The sequence below is a fragment of the Schistocerca cancellata genome, chromosome 2, assembly GCF_023864275.1.
Source record: "Schistocerca cancellata isolate TAMUIC-IGC-003103 chromosome 2, iqSchCanc2.1, whole genome shotgun sequence".
In the NCBI taxonomy this organism is placed as follows: domain Eukaryota; kingdom Metazoa; phylum Arthropoda; class Insecta; order Orthoptera; family Acrididae; genus Schistocerca; species Schistocerca cancellata.
Genome location: NC_064627.1, coordinates 1,116,576,411 through 1,116,598,156, shown reverse-complemented (window position 1 = coordinate 1,116,598,156; position 21,746 = coordinate 1,116,576,411). Strand labels below are relative to the sequence as shown.

General features: G+C 42.1%; 1 protein-coding gene across 2 annotated transcripts in view; it reads right to left on the bottom strand.

Annotated features, from left to right (window-relative positions):
- Nucleotides 1-21,746, bottom strand: part of LOC126163149 (glutaminyl-peptide cyclotransferase-like) — an 86,834-nt gene that overhangs the window by 55,677 nt on the left and 9,411 nt on the right. The window contains exons 2-3 of one of the 2 annotated variants that reach the window (XM_049920079.1): nucleotides 19,680-19,823; nucleotides 1,279-1,551 (exon numbers count right to left, since the gene is read on the bottom strand). In XM_049920079.1, the coding sequence (XP_049776036.1) occupies nucleotides 1,279-1,551; nucleotides 19,680-19,823 (417 nt within the window). The remainder of the gene's footprint in view (nucleotides 1-1,278; nucleotides 1,552-19,679; nucleotides 19,824-21,746) is intronic. The other variant, XM_049920080.1, reaches the window with a different exon arrangement.

The window sequence follows — 21,746 nt, the reverse complement described above, 5'->3', positions numbered from 1 at the left end:
CGCAAAGGATAAGATATGGAATGGGGAGGTTCTCCACAGAGTGGCAAAGAAAGGAACATATGGGAAATACTAACCAGAAGAGGGAGAGAATAATGAAATGTGTGAATGTTCCACCTACTTTTGAATGTGCCTTGTTGTTACCAAAAACCCTTGAGGGATTATGTACTCTCAAACAGCAAACTTCTCATCCACAATGCTTGAACAACAGTGACATAAAGTACCTTACCAAAAATTGTGCAATCACTGAGTATCTGCTCACCAGCATCCGTAAGTCATTTAAACATACCATTTTCTGAGGAATTTTACTATCTCATAACCATAATACTTTCATTAAATCACTTCAACATTCACTGCACATTCCGCAGCTATCTAAAGTTACCATCATAATACAAAGCTAACACAATAAGCGAGTAGGACTTATCTGTTTGTTTATTCGATGCAAAATAACAAATTTTGGTCACCTTATGGTTGATTGGTTGGTTTAAAAGAGGGGGAAAGGGACCAAACTATGAGGTCATTAGTCCCTTGTTCCTAATAAAACAATGCCTCAAGCCTCAAGTGTGAGAATAAAACAGACGAGACATGTAACACAAAAAAAGAAAGACCACAAGAACGAAGGAAAGGCAATGAACACTAAAAGGAACAAAAGAGGAGAAGAAAACAACAGAGAGATGCAAGAAACAGTTAGAATAGAGTTAAACAAGGAAGCAGATTACAGTGGCTGGATGACCACATAAATAAAAAGGAAAAGCCAGCCACTCTGCAACACAATAAAACCTCCACCCTAAAAGCACTAGGGTGGAGGACATAGAGGGACAAAGGACATGCACTAAAACTCATTTGGTCACCTTATGTGTAAGAGCTCTTATAATCACAATTACGTAAGTTATTCTAAAATGACCTCAATGGAGAGAGAGAGAGAGAGAGAGAGAGAGAGTTGTGCTGTCATTTTTACATCAAAACTATAAAAATGGCAGCACTGTGACAATGAAAGATTTCCAGTATCAATATAACCCACACTGAAGAGGCAATGACAATATTAACTGCAAATAATAATCAAATCTAGCCTAGCTTATTACAGCAAGTTTCATATAAAATTTATTTTTTACTGGTATTATCACACAGAAATGAAGATGAAAACTAAAACCCTGTAACACAACGTAGATAAACAAAGCTTTTTTGTTTAAATATTTTTATAGAACCTGGAAAAATTGGAGAATAAAGAGATTGACATCAACAGCATTTACATAGTGCTTTGCACTTCAATATCAAACTTACCTCATCTTTTAGTTTTGATAATTGTTTCTGCATGGTATATGCCAAATTTATCATCATCGCACATGGTACGGCTGAATCTGTGGCTCCCAAAAATTCTCCTTCACGAAAATATTTTGAATCATAATGGCATGCTAAAGTCAAGAAACTGTGAGCACTCGGATTCAATCTTGCGATTACATTTTCAAACGTAAGAGAGCCAAATACAGGCGTATTTGCTTTGAACTTATCAGTTTCTACATCCCAGCCTAGTTTTGTCATAGTCTGCACTAAAAACTGAAAAAAAAATCACTCATTACTCATCAAATCTGTGAATAGTACCATATTACAGATTACATAGATTGAATCTACAAATTACAGCAAGCACTTGAAGACTATTAGGTACCTGCAAATGTTGATGTGCACAACCAAAGCATTTTTAACAGTGAAACTTACAGTCATTACTTGAAACATAGGCAACCAGCCCCTGGCTGCTTTCGGTATTTCATCAATTAATTTAATCCACAGCCATGGATTTTTTGTTTACTTCTTTTTTATGAATCAGTTTTGATACAAGAACAGTCAGTTTAATGGCCAACCCTTTAGAGCACTATTGCTAAATTATTAATAAATGATGAATTTAAATTTAATGAAGATGGTGCTGCAGCTGGCTTGAGATGGACAATCTTTGGCAGCATTCCCTCCTGGCAGTGGAATAACTACTCCCAACCATAATAATCTCTACTTCTGATGCCAGTGATCTTTCCACAAATATCTATACCTTTTTCCATTCCCTGCTTCAACTTTTTAGTCATGCATAATTACACTATTAAAGCCCACACAGTATTTGTGACATTTAAAATTTTTCCACGGTACTGATTAACCTAGACCTTATTTAATTGCCTCGACTCCTTTTGCAAAACCCAATAACTTGGAAAATAACTTCCTGCATCCCATGTCTGAGAATGAGGCCCTTGCTCTTCTACAGTTTGAATAGCAGCTGCAACATCATCTGAGGATGGTATCCAGATATTAGTCCCAACTCTGAAAGCCCAAGAACCCATTATTGTCTTTCGTCTCCCACAACATCTAACCAGTTTCTTCCAGTTCCACCATCACTGACTTACTCTGCCTCCAACAACCTCAAGAACCCTCCTTCAGTCCCAATATAACAAACTATATGTGAACATACTCTCTAAGTTTCACACATTATTTTCAACCCATCTACAGAAACCTGAGTCCCCTGGAATAACCATTGATGTATTGGCTTCTTTGTACTTTCACTCATCTGAACAAAGAGTTCTTTTGCTCTCTTCCACTGCTTTTTATGACATATCACGACTTCAATTAAACCACACAATACAATTTTGAAGAAAGCATATTGCATAAAAATGAAAAGAGCTGAGCAAAAGAGAAGTGCATCAGACATACTACGTGGGATTCTAATGCATCATCTTCCTACAACATTAAAATTCCTTGACCCATAAGTCACGACTGCTCCAAACATAAAATCTTTGGTATGATGCAGACATAATGTGGCAGTTTTATGGGGGTTTCTGAATTGTGGTTCTCTTAGATACCAGAAGATGTATGTCCTACACTACCTCATTTATGGTACTGTGAATCTCAGCAAGCATTTGCAGTAGACATTACCAAATGCTTTGCTTTGCTTTGCGTTAAACACTGTGTGTTGTTTTCTTTTCTTATTTTAGAATGAGTGAAAAAGTATCCCAGATGCTCCATGAGGTTCAAATACAACTCCTGCAAGACCAAAGAGGATCGGTTCAAAGCAAGTTGCTCCAATTAACATGATTTAAGAAACTGTTAAGTTCCAGTAGAAGGGCAACAAATCCATATGTTTCAAGACCACTGCAGTATTAAATTCCACAACAGAGTCTAAGTAATTCATATGAGTATGCCCATGCTAGTTAAGATGGCAGATCTGTATGTAGGATGAATATATGAAATTCTGTACTGATGACACGTCTCTGCAGGTACTGTTATATGTTCAAGTTTAAAAGAGCCATTACATAATTCAGCCAATACTCTGAGCTTGTTTCCTTCAAGGGTATATGGTACCACTATAAGCCTGCAAATAGTGGTACATTAAGGGTAAAAGATTCCTATTTTACACAAATATGTTACAGATTAAACTGCTGCTAGTAGTTAATTTTAAAAGCATACAATCATTATTTTATTACAAAATATGGTATACATAAATCATGTGACCTCTTGTGTAATTAATTTATTCGTGAGATGATTGCATTCCAGTTCCATAAAGCAAGAAAATAAAGAAAAATGCCACTGCTTACATTAGCACAGCTCGATGAAAAAAGAGAACATTTCTACTAACCTCCTCCCCCTATTCCCCTCCTATTTTGGATCCAGTTTGTCATTTCTGCTAGACTGCAATCCATCACAGCCAGATATTAACTTCAAACAATGAATTATAAACCACAGTACCAGTATTGTACTGAGACAGAGCTGCACTGCTTCAAAATATTGAAATAGTTTCATATTGGACCACCATTAGCTGCTAGAGGACATAATCTTTACTGAACGACTAATTTGGTCAGACAATTACTTGCAAGTAAACATGCATCACAGAATAAAAGCCTCCTCTAGAATGTTTCCTTATAACTATATTGCTCTTATATTGTTTCAACTGTGTTGTAAATTTTTTTGGTCCTGTTGCATACAAAAGCAGCTTATGCATAACACACTGGAGAGGTCAATTTATATATGTACAGGTAGAAAAGTGATTTCTATGCATACATTTTTAAAATTATAAATAATACACTTCATACATTTAAATATTTACATAGTACACTTCATAAATATTACTTTAAAGCAAAATATTTGATCACGCGAACATCTGCGACTGAGGAACACATTTATAGAATAAAAATTTCACTTAAGGGTTGCCAGCAATTTCTTAACGTATTGCATGACCAGTTTTGACGCCTTTGAAGCCTAATGCTTCACCTTTAGGTGCCACCACTTAATGATGGGAACATAAATGTGGGGCAGTTGGGCCACTCATGACACGAGAGGTCACACCCACATAAAACAAACATATATGAGCATAAGACCAGCAATGGCAGTGCACACCTGGGCAGCACGCCACTAAAGTGACGAAGAAGAAGAAGAAGAAGAAGAAGAAGAAGAAGAAGAAGAAAGTTCAGACACCTAGTTTCACGGATTTTAAAGGTCAGTTCAGTTTTATAAACTAAGCATTTTTTTTTATGCTGGCTTTGGAATCTAACAATAAAAATGGTAAAAATGTTATTCTTTTAACAAACTGCTTAAAAATTGAGGCCAATGCTGGCTTTGGAATCTAATAATAAAAATGGTAAAAATGTTATTCTTTTAACAAACTGCTTAAAAATTGAGGTCAATCTTATAATCTGTAGCATCATCTAGCCCACAAAATTTGGTAAATTTTCGATGGGATTCATGCTGGGTGATCAAAGATGGCTGAATCATTTGCTCTAATTGTCAAGAATGTACTTCATACTAATTACTAACAATTGTAGCCCAGTGACATGATACTGTTGTTTGGGAACATGAAGTCTATGAATGGTGATCACCGTTTAAATTTTGTGTCAAATTGTCTGTGCTCTCTGTAGATTAGTTCAGACGTTCTTTGCACAACAGTATTTAGCATGGATAGGGACTGCAACTGCTGTGTTCGGATGTGGGCTGAGTTGGCATCCCATCACTCCCAGCTTCAGGCAGTGTTGGCTTCGGTCTCACAGCTTGAGACTGTTGTCAACGGGCATCACTGTGGGGGTCCAGACGGGGGTTTATCGGGTACGGCCAGCTCGGGACCACGCATCCCCCAATCAGACTACAGCTGTGGCTGCCCGGGATACTGCCTACATTGAGGCTGACCCCTAACCTGTGGTAGAGTGGGAGGTTGTCTTGAGGTGTGGCAGGGGGCGAAAGACATTCTGGAGGGCTGAACGGAAGGTCTCTGCAGTTTGTCCGACGAACTGGTTTCAGGCTCTGTCTCCGGCTGATAATGATCTTCGGCCAGACATGGCTGCTTGTCTTGTTCCAGAGGTTGCCCCTCAGTCTGCAAAATCCGGGCAGTCGCAGAGGGGGGGCTTACTGGTCGTTGGGAGCTCCAACATCAGGCGCATAATGGGGCCCCTTAGGGATATGGCTGCAAGGGAGGGGAAGAAAACCAATGTGCACTCCGTGTGCATACCGGGAGGGGGGGGGGGGGAAGGGAAAGGGTGGAAGGGGGGGGGGTTAATTCCATATGTAGAAAGGGTCCTTCCAGATGCCCTGAAGGGTACAGGATGCACCCAGCTGCAGGTGGTCGCTCATGTCGGCACCAATGATGTGTGTCGCTATGGATCAGAGGAAATCCTTTCTGGCTTCCAGCGGCTATCTGATTTGGCGAAGACTGCCAGTCTTGCTAGTGGGATGAAAGCAGAGCTCAGCATCTGCAGCATCGTCGACAGGACTGACTGCGAACCTATGGTACAGAGCCGAGCAGAGGGTCTGAATCAGAGGCCGAGACGGTTCTGCGACTGTGTGGGCTGCAGATTCCTCAACTGGTGCCATAGAGTGGTGGGGTTTCGAGTTCCGCTGGATAGGTCAGGAGTCCACTACACACAGCAGTGGGGCTACACGGGTAGCAGGGGTTGTGTGGCATGGACTGGGCGGTTTTTTAGGTTAGATACCCTCGGGCAAGTACAGAAAAGGCAACAGCCTCAAAGGGTGTGGAGCAAAGTCAGGACATGCGGGGACCAAGCAGCAATCGGTATTGTAATTGTGAACTGTCGAAGCTGCATTGGTAAAGTACCGGAACTTCAAGCGCTGATAGAAAGCACCGAAGCTGAAATCGTTATAGGTACAGAAAGCTGGCTGAAGCCAGAGATAAATTCTGCCGAAATTTTTACAAAGGCACAGATGGTGTTCAGAAAGGATAGACTGCACGCATCCGGTGGTGACGTGTTTGTCGCTGTTAGTAGTAGTTTATCCTGTAGTGAAGTAGAAGTGGATAGTTCCTGTGAATTATTATGGGTGGAGGTTACACTCAACAACCGAGCTAGGTTAATAATTGGCTCCTTTTACCGACCTCCCGACTCAGCAGCATTAGTGGCAGAACAACGGAGAGAAAATCTGGAATACATTTCACATAAATTTCCTCAGCATGTTATAGTCTTAGATGGAGATTTCAATTTACCAGATATAGACTGGGACACTCAGATGTTTAGGAGGGGGGTAGGGACAGAGCATCGAGTGACATTATACTGAATGCACTATCCGAAAATTACCTCAAGCAATTAAGCAGAGAACCGACTCGTGGAGATAACATCTTCGACCTACTTATAACAAACAGACCCAAACTTTTCGACTCTGTAAGCGCAGAACACGGAATCAGTGATCAAAAGGCCATTGCAGCATCCCTGAATATGGAAGTAAATAGGAATATTAAAAAACGGAGGAAGGTTTATCTGTTTAGCAAGAGTAATAGGAGGCAGATTTCAGACTACCTAACATATCAAAACCAAAATTTCTGTTCCAACACTGACAATGTTGAATGTTTATGGAAAAAGTTCAACGCAATCATAAAATGCATTTTACACAGGTACGTGCCGAGTAAAACTGTGAGGGACAGGAAAAACCCACTGTGGTTCAACAACAAAGTTAGGAAACCACTGCGAAAGCAAAGAGAGCTTCACCGCAAATTTAAACGCAGCCAAAACCTCTCAGACAAACAGAAGCTAAACAATGTCAAAGTTGGCATAAGGAGGGCTATGCATGAAGCGTTCAGTGAATTCGAAAGTAAAATTCTAAGTACCGACTTGACAGATAATTCTAGGAAGTTTTGGTCTTACGTTAAAGCAGTAAGTGGATCAAAACAGCATATCTAGACACTCTGGGATGATAATGGCATTGAAACAGAGGATGACATGCGTAAAGCTGAGGAAGACCGCACTGCAGTTTCTTCTCTAAATTCCCACATAAAAGAAAAAATGGCTGACATCGAAATAAGTGTCCAAGGGATAGAAAGCAACTGAAATCACTCAACAGAGGAAAGTCCACTGGATCTGACAGGATACCAATTCGATTCTACACAGAGTACGTGAAAAAAGTTGCTCCCCTTCTAACAGCCGTGTACCGCAGGTCTCTAGAGGAGCGGAAGGTTACAAATGATTGGAAAAGAGCACAGGTAGTTCCAGTTTTCAAGCAGGGTTGTCAAACAGATGTGCAAAACTATAGGCCTATATCTCTGACACCAATCTGTTGTAGAATTTTAGAACATGTTTTTTGCTCACGTATCATGTCATTTCTGGAAACCCAGAATCTACTCTGTAGGAATCAACATGGATTCTGGAAACAGAGATCGTGTGAGACCCAATTCACTTTATTTGTTCATGAGACCCAGAAAATATTAGATACAGGCTCCCAGGTAGATGCCATTTTCCTTGACTTCCGGAAGGCATTTGATACAGTTCCGCACTGTCGCCTGATAAAGTAAGAGCCCACAGAATATCAGACCAGCTGTTTGGCTGGATTGAAGAGGTTTTAGCAAACAGAACACAGCATGTTGTTCTCAATGGAGAGACATCTACAGACATTAAAGTAACCACTGGCGTGCCACAGGGGAGTCTTATGGGACCATTGCTTTTCACAATATATATAAATTACCTGGTAGATGGTGTCGGAAGTTCCATGCGGCTTTTTGCGGATGATGCTGTAGTATACAGAGAAGTTGCAGCAATAGAAAATTGCAGCGAAATGCAGGAAGATCTGCAGAGGATAGGCACTTGGTGCAGGGAGTGGCAACTGACCCTTAACATAGACAAATGTAATGTATTGTAAATACATAGAAAGAAGGATCCTTTATTGTATGATTATATGATAGTGGAAGAAACACTGGTAGCAGTTACTTCTGTAAAATATGTGGCAGTATGCGTATGGAATGATTCGAAGTGGAATGATCATATAAAATTAATTATTGGTACGGCACGTGCCAGGTTGAGATTCATTGAGAGAGTCCTTAGAAAATGTAGTCCATCAACAAAGGAGGTTGCTTACAAAACACTCATTCGACCTATACTTGAGTATTGCTCATTAGTGTGGGATCCGTGCCAGGTCGGGTTGACGGAGGAGGTAGAGAAGATCCAAAGAAGAGCGGCGCTTTTCATCACAGGGTTATTTGGTAAGCGTGATAGCGTTACGGAGATGGTTAGCAAACTCAAGTGGCAGACTCTGCAAGAGAGGCGCTCTGCATCGCGGTGTAGCTTACTGCCCGGATTTCGAGATGGTTCGTTTCTGGATGAGGTATGGAATATATTGCTTCCCCCTACTTATACCTCCCGAGGAGATCACAAATGTAAAATTAGAGAGATTCGAGCGCGCACAGAGGCTTTCTGGCAGTCGTTCTTCCCGTAAACCATACGTGACTGGAAACCATACGTGACAGTGGCACGTAAAGTGCCTTCCACCACACACCATTGGGTGGCTTGTGGAGTATAAATGTAGATGTAGAATGGCTGCCAATGGTCTCCATATAGCCAAACATAACTATTTCCAGTCAATGATCAGTTCAGTTGGACCATAGCGTATTCCATGTAATCATAGCCTAAACCTTTAGCGAGCAACCACCAACTTGTGCAGTGCCTTGTTGGCAACTTTGGTTCGTGGCTTCATGGGGTCTGCGCCACACTCAAATCCTACCGTCAGCTCTTAGCAACTTAAATTGGGACTCACCTACCCGGCCACAGTCTTCCATTCATTTACAGTCCAACTAATCTGGTCACAAGTCCAGGAGAGGCACTGCAGGTGATATTACGCTGTTAGCAAAGGCACTCTCATCACTCACTCATCTGCTGCTGTGGCACATTAATGCCACACCGTCTTAACAGATATATTCGTCATACATCCCACGGTGATTTTTGTTGTTATTCCACACAGTGTTACTGTTTGTTAGCACTGACAGCTCTAAACAAACCCTGCTGCACTCTGCCGTTAAGTGTAGGCATGCACAGGAAAATTAACAGTTCAGACATACAAGGCAGTCACAGTTCAATGACGACGGAAGCCCAGCTACAGCAATGGCAGATGCAACCACTGCCTTTTCCTTCATATGACAAAGCCATCAAGGAATGGGATTTGTATGAGAAAAATATCTGCCAGCGCATTGCAGCTTTTAAGGTAAGAGATCCCGACACCATCGATTCACTTTTTCTCTCATGGTGCATGCTTCAAATGTAAAAACTGCATGGTAAATTAGTACTGTTGAGAGAGACTAGAGCATTAACTTTTGATGAAATTTGTACAGTCCTCGGCGCATATTAAAAGCAGCACTATCATGTTGTTTTGGCATGGGCAGAATTTTATCAGTGCACGAAGTTTCCTAACTAGTCATATAGGGTGTGGGCAACTGATGTCCACAGGCTTAGAAAATACCATTTTGTGATGGCTAAACGTAAGAGTCTAACAATGAAAAATCCAGGATGGAACGTAACAATATATGTTAGGATAGTTGCTACTCACCATAAGTGGAGATGCCGAGTCTGAGAAAAGCGCAACAAAAGGACTGCCGGAAAGTTAGCTTTCGGTCAACAAGTCCTTTGTTGAAAGTAGACAAGATACACACAAGCACACACACATTCTCACACAAACAACTAACGCACACATGACCACAGTCTCTGGCAGCTAGAGCCAGACTGCAAACAGCAGGGCATTATGGGAGAGTCAACCGTGTGGGGGTAAGGAGAAGGCTGGGTCGGTGAAGGGGAGGGGTAGCAGAGTAGGGGTCAGGGACGGTGAAGTGCTGCTGGGAGCGCGCAGGGACGAGGTGGAGAGTGGGGCAGCTAGGTGCAGACAGGAGGTTAGACGGAGGTGGGGGAGAGGTGGTGGTGGTGGTGGTGGTGGTGGTGGTGGTGGTGGGAGGGGGGTGTTAGAGGAAAAGGAGGGAAGTAAAAGACTGGGTGCGATCGTAGAATGAGAGCTGTGTAATGCTGCAATGGGAACAGGGAAGGGGCTGGATGGGTGAGAACAATGACAAATGAAGACTGAGGTCAGGAGGGTTATGGGAACAGGTCTCGCAAAAATTCTAGTGGTAAATACCTGCAGAGCCTCTTCAAATTTAAAAGATTGGTCTTTGGCATTATCAGCCCATCAGCCCACTGATGATCTTCCAGCGTGTTTTGGAGCAGCTGGTTCAGAACGTGCCATCGTGCATACACTATTTGGACATTATCATGACTAGATCCACACTGGAAGAAAACTTAATGAACTTTGAAACCTTGTTCCAGGTTCTGCAGGTAAATGGGCTAGGCTGCAACTTACTGAAGTGCAACTTTTTCAAATCACAGATTGAATACTTGAGCCACATTATCTGCACCTGTGAACAAATAAAAGCTACAGCTGCACTTCCCAGGCCACCTTAGGGCAAGTATCATACTACCGCAAGTTCCTGTGATCTGTGGCATACGCCATAAGGCCAATGTAAACAGCTGTGTAAAAAAGGCACTGCATTCATCTCGTCTGATCAATGTGAACACGTATGCCAGACAGTGAAACTACAATTACAGTCCACACCATGTCTGGTCCGTTATCAGCCAGGGAAACCACTCTTAGGAGATGCCGACATATCAGACCACGGCATGGGAGCAGTATTGGGCCACAAAAATTTGAACGGATCAGAACAGCTCACCACTTTTGTGTCCAAGTTATTAAATCTACATCTACATCCACATCCATACTCCGCAAGCCACCTGACGGTGTGTGGCGGAGGGTACCATGAGTACCTCTACTGGTTCTCCCTCCTATTCCACTCTCGTATTGTTCGTGGAAAGAAGGATTGTCGATATGCCTCTGTGTGAGCTCTAATCTCTCTGATTTTATCCTCATGGTCTTTTCGCGAGATATACGTAGGAGGGAGCAATATACTGCTTGACTCCTCGGTGAAGGTATGTTCTCGAAAATTCAACAAAAGCCTGTACCGAGCTACTGCGCGTCTCTCCTGCAGAGTCTTCCACTGGAGTTTATCTATCATCTCCGTAACGCTTTTGCGATTACTAAATGATCCTGTAACGAAGCGCGCTGCTCTCCGTTGGATCTTCTCTATCTCTTCTATCAACCCTATCTGGTACGGATCCCACACTGCTGAGCAGTATTCAAGCAGTGGGCCAACAATCTACTTCCTTTGCTTTCGGATTGCATTTCCTTAGGATTCTTCCAATGAATCTCAGTCTGGCATCTGATTTACCGACGATCAACTTTATATGACCATTCCATTTTAGATCAATCCTAATGCGTACTCCCAGATAATTTATGGAATTAACTGCTTCCAGTTGCTGACCTGCTATATTGTAGCTAAATGATAAGGGATCTTTCTTTCTATGTATTCGCAGCACATTACACTTGTCTACATTGAGATTCAATTGCCATTCCCTGCACCATGCGTCAACTCGCTGCAGATCCTCCTGTATTTCAGTACAATTTTCTATTGTTACAACCTCTCGATATACCACAGCATCATCCACAAAAAGTCTCAGTGAACTTCCGATGTCATCCACAAGGTCACTTATGTATATTGTGAATAGCAACGGTCCTATGACACTCCCCTGCAGCACACCTGAAATCATTCTTACACAAAGCAGAGTTGTTCGCAAATACAGAAAGAAGCATTGGAAATTGTGTTTGCAGGAAAAAGAAAATCATATGTTGTGGACTGGCAAGACAGCCAATCCACTATGACAGGAAGCCAAAAGGCACGCGTTTAAGCTCACGCAGGCTGGCGTGAGGTCTGGAACAGGACAAGGAAATGAGACTGGCAAAAGAGGAGGTAACTGGTAGAATACTTAACTTTAATCCATAATTGGTGAACATCGCTCTTGACGGTACATGTTTTACAGCATCGATAGTAAATGGTAATGGTGCCTTGCTAGGTCGTAGCAAATGACGTAGCTGAAGGCTATGCTAACTATCGTCTCGGCAAATGAGAGCGTAATTTGTCAGTGAACCATCGCTATAAAAGTCGGCTGTACAACTGGGCGAGTGCTAGGAAGTGTCTCTAGACCTGCCGTGTGGCGGTGCTCGGTCTGCAATCACTGATAGTGGCGACACGCGGGTCCGACGTATACTAACGTACCGCGGACGATTTAAAGGCTGCCACCTAGCAAGTGTGGTGTCTGGCGGTGACACCACAATATATATCTATACAAAAATACCTTTCAACATATCACTGACCACAAGCTGCTGGTCACACTGTTCAATGTGGCCGCCAAGATTCTGGACAAAACTCCTCATGGCCTCCAGAGGTATCCCAATATCACTATGCAAATGCTTCAGGAATACCTTCACCAATGCCAATGCCGATGATTTATTGCAACTGACCCCAATTTTGATCAAGACGAACACAAGATTTTTCAACTTGATGACGACTTGCAAATGACCTTAAATAACTTGCAATTGACCTTAAATAATTTTCCACTCACCAGTGAATTAATCGACAAGGACACTGAAGCAAATTCCATACTCTGAGTAGTACAAAAGTACATCTTACGAGGATCGCCAGAGTCGATGCTACAAAGAGGCAAATACTGAGCAATGTCAATCATAAGTCATAATCCCACCAACGCTTGACAGTGCACGCTGAAAATGCTCCATCAAGGACAATGGGGAGCTGCCAGAAAAAATGCTGTAGCCTGCAGTTTTGCCTACAGTCCGGGGATATGCTAGGACGTCGAGAGTATGATACAAATATGCTGTCACTGTAATGCGTCAAGCAGCCTGGTGTCAGATGTTCGCCCCATGGCTGGCAGCTACACCCACCATGGGAATGAGTCCACATTAATCTAGCAGGGCCGTTTCTCAACATCAATGGGGCTAATCACAATTGATGCATATTCTCATGTCCCTTACATTGTCAACTGTCGGTCTATCATGTCAGAACAAATGATCAATGCCATTTGCAAAGTTATTTTGAGGGTCTCCCTCACACTCTAGTTTCTGACAATGGGCCACACTTCTGGAGCCAAGCTTCCAAGGATTTCTGCACTCATCATTGGATCTGACACATTTGGTCTCTCCTCTTCCACCACACTAATGGGGAGGTGGAGAAACTAGTATGCATTTTTAAAACCCAAAAGAAAAAAATACATGGAAGAACAGTCAACCAAAGATGCGCTGCTTCTGTTTTTGAAAGAGTACAGGTCAATGTGTCCTTTACAAATGCCATCATCTGGTGGTGTTGCAGACCAACCATTCGCCAGTACTGCCATCCAGCATATACCAGCCAGAAACAACAGTGTGGGCTTCGGGGTTTGGACAAAAGGCACCCTAGTTTCCAGCCGCCACCATTCGTCAGCAAGGGCGGAGGTTTTCACCATCTAGGTGGGGGACCGAGAAGTCATCTGCGACTCCAATCAGCTCTGCCTATACCGTGGTGACATCCTTCAACAGATCTGATGATCTCACCCCCAGTACAATGACTGGTGTACAGCTTCTCTTCTGCCTCAGCCCCTTCCACCTCGCCTCCACATCCATAATCCTATCACCCCCAACAACACCATGTCTCCTCTGAAATTACACTATCTTTTGTTTTCAGTGGGAAATTCCAATCCCCATGTGAAGCACCTACAGGATCTGACAACTATTCGCTGACCTCCAGGAGCCATCTCCCATCAGCCAGCCTGCTATCGAGTAGCATCAGGAACCACCCTTGGCGGAGGGACTGCCGTCAGAGATGGCCACTGGCACCGTTTGGTGACACTATCCCTGCACCCAGAGCTGCACATCATAGGAGCTGTTGATGGTTCCCTCCCCAGGACACTTCTGGCTCTACATTCTTACTACAGCTAGCTGGCAGCTATTGAATGTGCACTGAATGCTATTTGACATCACAGCCATATACGAGAAGCAAGACAGACCAAGCAAGGAACTTTATCTAGCTACTTCTACTTTGGCTGATCTGACAAAGAGATTAACAACAACAACAACAACACTAGGCACAGAATGTTGGGAAGATTCACTGGCTGGCCACAGAGGCCATCTTCGGTATGGGCGATAAAGTGTGAAACATCTCAGCCAGGAAGCGGATCTCACCTTCAGCCACCACCACACACACACACACACACACACAGGCGCAAATGTTAAGACTGCCCTTATTTAAATGAGCACTCACATGCTGCTACAGCCAGTTCACCTCCCTTCACTGTGCTATGCTACTACCGAAATCAGAGACCAAAAGTTTCGATCTTCACTGTCTATGCTTGGTCAGACTATCCAGACACTGTTTGTCAGAATGGACTTTGGCTTATGAATTGGACTTCTATTTTTGTGGTGTGAGGAATAAAGATGTGTCAGGAACTACTTCTATGTTCTTTCAGTCATAACACAGAAAGTGGCAGTCTAATAATGGATTCAACTCATATGGTTCAAATGATCCTCCAATAGATAACGGCACAGGAAAAGGAACCGATGAAGGCACAAGCACAGACCTACAAAGTGATTACAGCTCAAATGCAAATCATGATGACTGAAGCCCTGTTACAGGAGGCGCAACCACTATCTTTTCCTTTGTGTGAGGAAGCCAATGGGGAATGGGATTCATATTAAAAACCTATTTCCCAACACTTCACAGCCTCCAAGGTAGGAGATGCTGACACCATCAAATCACTTTTTCTCTTTGGTAATGCAAGCCTCAAACTTATGAACTGCTGGGTCAATTAGCACTGCTGACAAAGCCTACAGCATTAACTTTTGATGAAATGTGTGCGTAGGCAATGCATAAAACCAGCAGCACTGCCACGTTGTTTTGGCACAGGTAGAATTTTATCAGCCACATATGACATGGTGCGAGATATGATCATTCAATCAGCCCCAGATAAACAATTCCAACATGATGTCCTGCAGTTAACTAATCCCATGTTAGAACAGGTGCTCGCACTTGCCCGTTCACACACAGTTTTGAATGTGTCAGGAAATGGTTAGAAACACGGACACACACAGCAGCAGTCAACCATGACCTAGAAAAGCTTTATACGTGAGACCAAGAGGGAAGCAAACTTTCCAACCAAAGTCCAGAAACCGGTGCCTACTTCCAACGACACCCTGATTGTTTTATTAAACATCAATGTGATGACTGCCTATACTGGTGGTACTTTTGTGATCTTTGCAACTGAGGAGAGCACATAGTGTCTGCCTGCAGAGCAAACATGCATCACCCCTTTTCCCAGCAAAGCACACCTACAGATGTTAAGAAGATGGAGGAAAGTAGTTCATCACTGGCCAAACCTTTTTTTGATCTAACAATTAAGGAAATGGCATCTAGCTACAGGTGGTCAATTGTGCTACAGGCAGTTTGATCAGTTGGCCAATGCACGTCCAATTGAGATTACCAAAGCTGACCCCCACACGGCACCAAATTGTCAGCTACAACACACAGCAATTTCCGTGAAAGAGCCAAGTCACTGTCTCGGCTTCTTACAGGAATATAATCTGATGGTTGGTTGGTTGGTTTGGGGTATAAAGGGACCAAACTACAGGATCATCAGTCTTTTTCTCCTTACGCAAGGAAGGCTCAAGGTACAAAACACCCAACACCACACCTAAAAAGAAAACAAATGGAACGAAAAAAAAAGGTTGGTTGTTTGGGGTTTAAGGGACCAAACAACAAGGTCATCAGTCCCTTGTTTCAAATGTGGTCCATTCCGCTAGTGTGACATCTCAGGAAAGTCAGAACAATAAAAGGGAAAAGACTAAAAATGTAAAAGGGCAGTCACGTTGTCAATGGTAAAAACAAAATGAGGTGAGTCAGCAAGAGAGGGAACCTAACGCTATGATAGAGGCAGGAAATATCCCACCTCTGAAACAGCAGAGGCAAGACCACCTGCGACTTAAAAGGGGCAATGGCTAGAATGCAGAAGTATGTATGGGGAAAGGAGACCAACCAATCCCTGGGAGAAAAAAAAAGGGTAAAAACAGAGTAAAAGGGGAAGAAAAGAGGATCTGGTCAGGGAGGTGAGTCGGGAATCTCCAAACACGGCTTACAGTGGGAAACACCCCAACACTCACCGCCCTGCCCCAACACCAGAGAGAGATTAAAAACCTTAAAACTGAGAATCTGAGAATTGTCAGCCAACATGAACAAAAAATGGAGAAAACGTACACCACAAGGAAAAGCAGAAGAAGGTATTAAAACCACAGAGCAGATGGTCTGGGCTGACTGATCACAATAATAAAAGAGGATGAGCCAGTCACTCTGCAACACATTAAAATGTATAGGAAAAAGACGACCACCAAGACAAACAAATTCAAAGAAAGTGCAACAGAGTTAAAATGGAGAGAGGGTGGCGGCAGCCAGAGAAGGCTAAATACCCACTCATAGGTGGTACGATAAAAAGAAGGTAGGGTGCTGGGAAGGTTAAAAGTATGCCGCAGAGTGGCTAAAAGTGGGCAGTCCAGCAAGATGTGGACGACAGTCATATATGAGCCACAGTGACACCGAGGTGGGTCCCCGTGATGGAGGAGGTAGCCACATATAGCCAATGCGGAGCCAGCAGAGGACCACAGAGTCCCTGAGACGCTCGCATGGAGGTCTTCCACACATTCGAAGACTCCTTAACGGCACACAGTTTGTTGTGCATACTGAGATTATGCCATTCCATCTCCCAAAGCTGAAAAACCTTGCGGCATAATAAGGATTGCAGGTCTGTTACAGGGATGCCAATCTCCAGAAGCGGCCATTGAGAACAAGTATGTTATATTGAGCTGCAAGCTGTGCCACAGTGAGGTCCACTTTGCTCTTGGCCACAGTTCGGCAGTGCCCACTCATCTTGGTGGATAGCTGGTTGGAAGTCATACCAATACATATAGTCCAGTCACATTAATGCGACCACAGCCTATGTTCAATGGCAATGTGCAAAACCACTCTCAGCCAGCTTGTGCCAGCACTAGCGGTGGAGCGTATATAAAGTGTTACAGTGTCACAGAAAACAGTGCAGTCATCATCATAATGCAAAAACAGAGCAATTTATCTGACATCCTAAAGGGCATGATCATTCGCTTTTGGGCCAGAAGTGGAAGCATTTCTGAAATGGCTAAAATTATAAACAACTTGAATGTCACCATGGTAAAGTATACCATGCACGGTGAAACCGCACAATCCAAAATCGACACTGAAGCAACTGTGGTGCACCACAGGTCACAGATGACAGGTGAACAACGGCTGCAGAGATATGTAGAGGCAAACAGGCATGCAACTGTTGAGCAAATGACTGCACAGGAATCAAGGGGCTACCAACAATACCTCCTCAATCAACATTCTGTGAACGTTGCTGCATATGGGCCTCCACAGCTTGTGCCTGGCTCGTGTACCCATGCTGACTGCTGTTTACTAGCCACAAAGGCTAGAATTTGCAGGCCAATACCACAACTGGACTTTCACAGAGTGCTGACAGGTGCTATTTCAGATGAATCACGTTTTATGCTCCATAGGACAGATGGTTGGTTATACCAATATCCATCATGTCCACAGTCTTGCCACTACCGAATGCTACCTCTCCTAATGTCGTATTGGCTAAGGTTCAATGTCCTTCAGTGATTACTTCCGAACAGTTCCGGGGTCAAGAGCAGCTTTTTCCCCGCAGTTATACTGGCAAGTGCATTTATTTGTATTTCATTCTGTGGTCATGGTTATTGTATAGGCATCACATTTGACAACTGGCTTTTTAAGGGCAAAATAGTAAACACTGGAGGTTACATAGCATTAAAAACTCTTTTGTCTTCACCACAGAGGAAGTATCAGTTAATTTTCAACTCGTGGATTTTCCTTTCAATTTTATAAGCTCCATACTTCCTGCACTAAGCTGGGTGACCCCCAGAGCAGTATATACATTTCAGAGACAGTGTACAAGGATCACCTGATTTGTGAGCTGAGCCTCCACAATTTCCACATGTAGCCCTCGTGTTAAATGCTGTGGTGGTATGGCCAAATCTTGGGTATTTAAAGCTTAGCAGTGGGCTGGGACAAACACACGAACCGTATGATGGATATAGCCTGCAAGAATATGTTCAGGTAGTTCTGGAGTGTTAAAGATTAAAATAAAGGTAGCAGTTTTTTCTCGTGTGCTGTTGACACTTCTCATATAGTTATGCACTGACTGACTGACACGTCTTTCCATTCTTCACATATTTCCTCATGGTCCATTTCCATTATATCAGAGTAGGTAAATATGGCTTTACAGAAGTTAAGAGTGTTATGCAATTCAGGCACAACAGGATAGTCACCCAAGATCTTCCATCCTCAAAGTTTAGACATTTGATGTGGCATGACAGTTTCAACTAAAACTGTTGCATTACGGAGCTGTTTAACACTTTTTAAGGATCCAGAAATAACCTCCAACCCACTGCGAATAGAAAGAGAATATATTTTCAAAGGTTCCCTCTGCTCTCTTGATTACAATGAAAGTGTTACAGTAGACAAGTGCTCTGTTACTGCAGTTCTGACAGCACCCCCATCCCATCAGGAGTCGATTCGAGTTGAGGTTGCTCCACTGGAATCCCACGATCTGCTAGGGAAATTAATCTCAACCCCCACACAAAAGTCACGATTGCCTGAACAAGTCTTAGATAACAGGAGGGGTGGGGGTGGGGGAGAGTATTAGGCACACCAGAAGTTACTTCCTAGAGACTATTTTACCTCGACAGCCATACATCCCACCAGCATATTTAACACAGTCAGCTGGCAAATCCAAGCCCCGTGTTCCCTGAAATACAAAACATAACTCCACCATCCCCTATGATGGTCCCAAAAGTATACTCGAAGTCTATGCTATCACCAGCATAGCCCTCAGCGTCACTGGGGTACACAAACCCTCCCACCTGGTACTCAAGGTGTCTAGGACAACAAGTTAGAGAAGAAATTATTAACAGTACATGTCAAGTAAAAAACTTAAATAACATTGACTTGTTTTACCCAAACCCTACTTTTGCACAGGATTTCTAAGAGTTTTCAGTAAACTTCAGCCATTTATAACATCAGTATTGGTATTCAACACAAGTATATGTTTAAAACCTATTTAACAATGCTGTACCCATGTACCCACATCAAAAAGCAATTTTTTGGAAAGAATGAGATTTTGTCATTTGAGAATGAAAGTGACTAAATTCATTAACATAGTGCTTCAAAACTTAATGATATTGGCCTATGTTTGCCATCATCAGAACCATAAAATAAAGTGGCAAATGATGGTGATAATGACATATAACATTATGTCAAAGCCGAGTATGGCAAAGGAGCGTGTGTCACCACAATCATCTTTTTGCTGCTTTATCTTACAGTTCATATGATGATTAGTGTAGTCAGACACTAATCAACATTTTATGGTAGTGTAAAAATAAAAATAAAGTGTTAGCAATTATTTAAGAACAATTTTCTGACTACTTACTGATTTCACTACTTCATGGGTCGGCGTTCCAACTACTCTTGGTATCAATATGCTATCAAGCACTTCCTCAAAATTTGTGGTATTTGACAGTTTGGAAATAGTGATAATTTCATCATTGCTCAGTAATGAAGGTTGGTATCCCTGCTTTAAACAATAATAACACAACTCATTAGGTATATTTGTTAAATAACTACACAGGTGATTCAAATGAAAATCTTAAAAACTGCAATAAAATTTCTAAAAGTAAATTTGTAAGCTGCCAAGAGTTATCCTTGTATTGCAACAAATTACAAACAGTTGGCAGCCTATTGCTGCATCACAAAAAAGATGGCTGTGTCCAAAAATTTCAGGCAATTGACTATTTGTTTGACAGATAACTAAAGAACTACCAGCAATCAACCACTCATAAACGCAAACTACATTTGAAAGATTTAACAGAGTGCAAATAAATCAAATCAAAGGAATTAAACATGTTAACATAGGAGGAAAGATAATAAATAGCGAACAATGTGAACTAACTCTTAAAAAATGTGGCAAGGTTATCAGATTAGAATGCAAAATGTAAACATGAAGAAAGCAACCTACAACAAAAGATTAAAGTAGAGTGAAGAAACTACAAGTAGCGTATGTTTAGAAAATGTATTAGGCAGCAGGTTTCAGTTTCTGGTGCATTGTGTTTTGTATGCAGTATAATACTCATCACTGTTACACATGTTTTTGCAGATGAGATAAATGAAATGGTAGATTTTTGCTTTACGAGCCTTCTTTGGTTCACCACTGCACCACCCTCAGTGATTTTAACTTTCCTTCTACTCACTCACATGAGTCCATCTCTAAAGTTCTGCAAGAAATTGGCTGATCCGTTAAAGCAAGTATATGATTAGGAAGACTGTGTCCAGAAATCCACATTCTGCTTCGGGCCTTCTTTTATTGTGGTGTGTCTAAATTTATTATTGTTTCAATAAAACAAAGTAAGAGCAGTGGGTTTTTTGTTAAACAGATAAGACACTAATTTGCAGGTTTCTAAGTTTAAATAGAATATGCTAATTGCCTCTGACATGGATAAGATACACTTTTTTAATGATAACTAGTTATTAACGTAATATGCAAAAGCAGTTTATCACACTACATTACTGTGATAAAGTCCATTTATAATACACACTATGTGTTCTGTAAATCCCGTCACAAAGAGAATCTTGTGTCTTGTAATACCGCACATCCCTGATGACCCTCAATCACTGTGGTATCTTGGAAACACAATGTGAGTGAAAGAATTGGGGGCAAATGGGCAGCGAGTGGTGGATGGGGTGTGGGGAGGAGTTATTGCAACAAGGATTCCCCTGGTAGTTTTCAGTTTGTTGGTGATCAACTGAGAGACGATACAGAAAGGAGCAGTAAAAATACTGACACAGATAAGCAACTGGGTGATGCAAGTACAAGGCCAACTTGAGAAAACAAGTGGATGACTGTAAAGACAGTGAAAAATGAAAGTAGTTTAATATCCCTTTAATGATGATGTCATAAGACAGAGCAAAACTTGGATCTGCACTCCACTCAAATGCAATTTCACTTCCTTAAACATTGCGCCACCTCAATACGTGAAAATGTCACCACAGGAAGTTACTGAGGCAGGATTGAATGCAGACAAAAGAAACAAGTCTGAATCATAAAAACGGTATGAATGGATGAGCAGAAAAAGAAACAGGAGCCAGTCAAATGAATTACCAGATTCAAGACAAAGTGTAGCACATATTTTCAACTGTCACAACGTATTTGTGAATTACATACAAGGTGGTCTGACAATAAGTAGCAGAAGAAAGACTGAAGGAAAAAAATAAAAATGTAAACAAGAGAAAAAAAATTAAAAGTGTTGAGAAAAAGGTAGCCATAAGAAAAATAAGAGTAAGACCCTTGTGGAATTAGAAAAGGGAAAGCAAAAAACAGAAAATTAATACTGATAGAAAAATCTGGAAATGAGATGACAGCCTTAGACTGCCATAGAGCACAATAATGGTAAACACCGACCACTAAAGACAATAGGCTACTTTCACTGTGACTAAAAGTAAG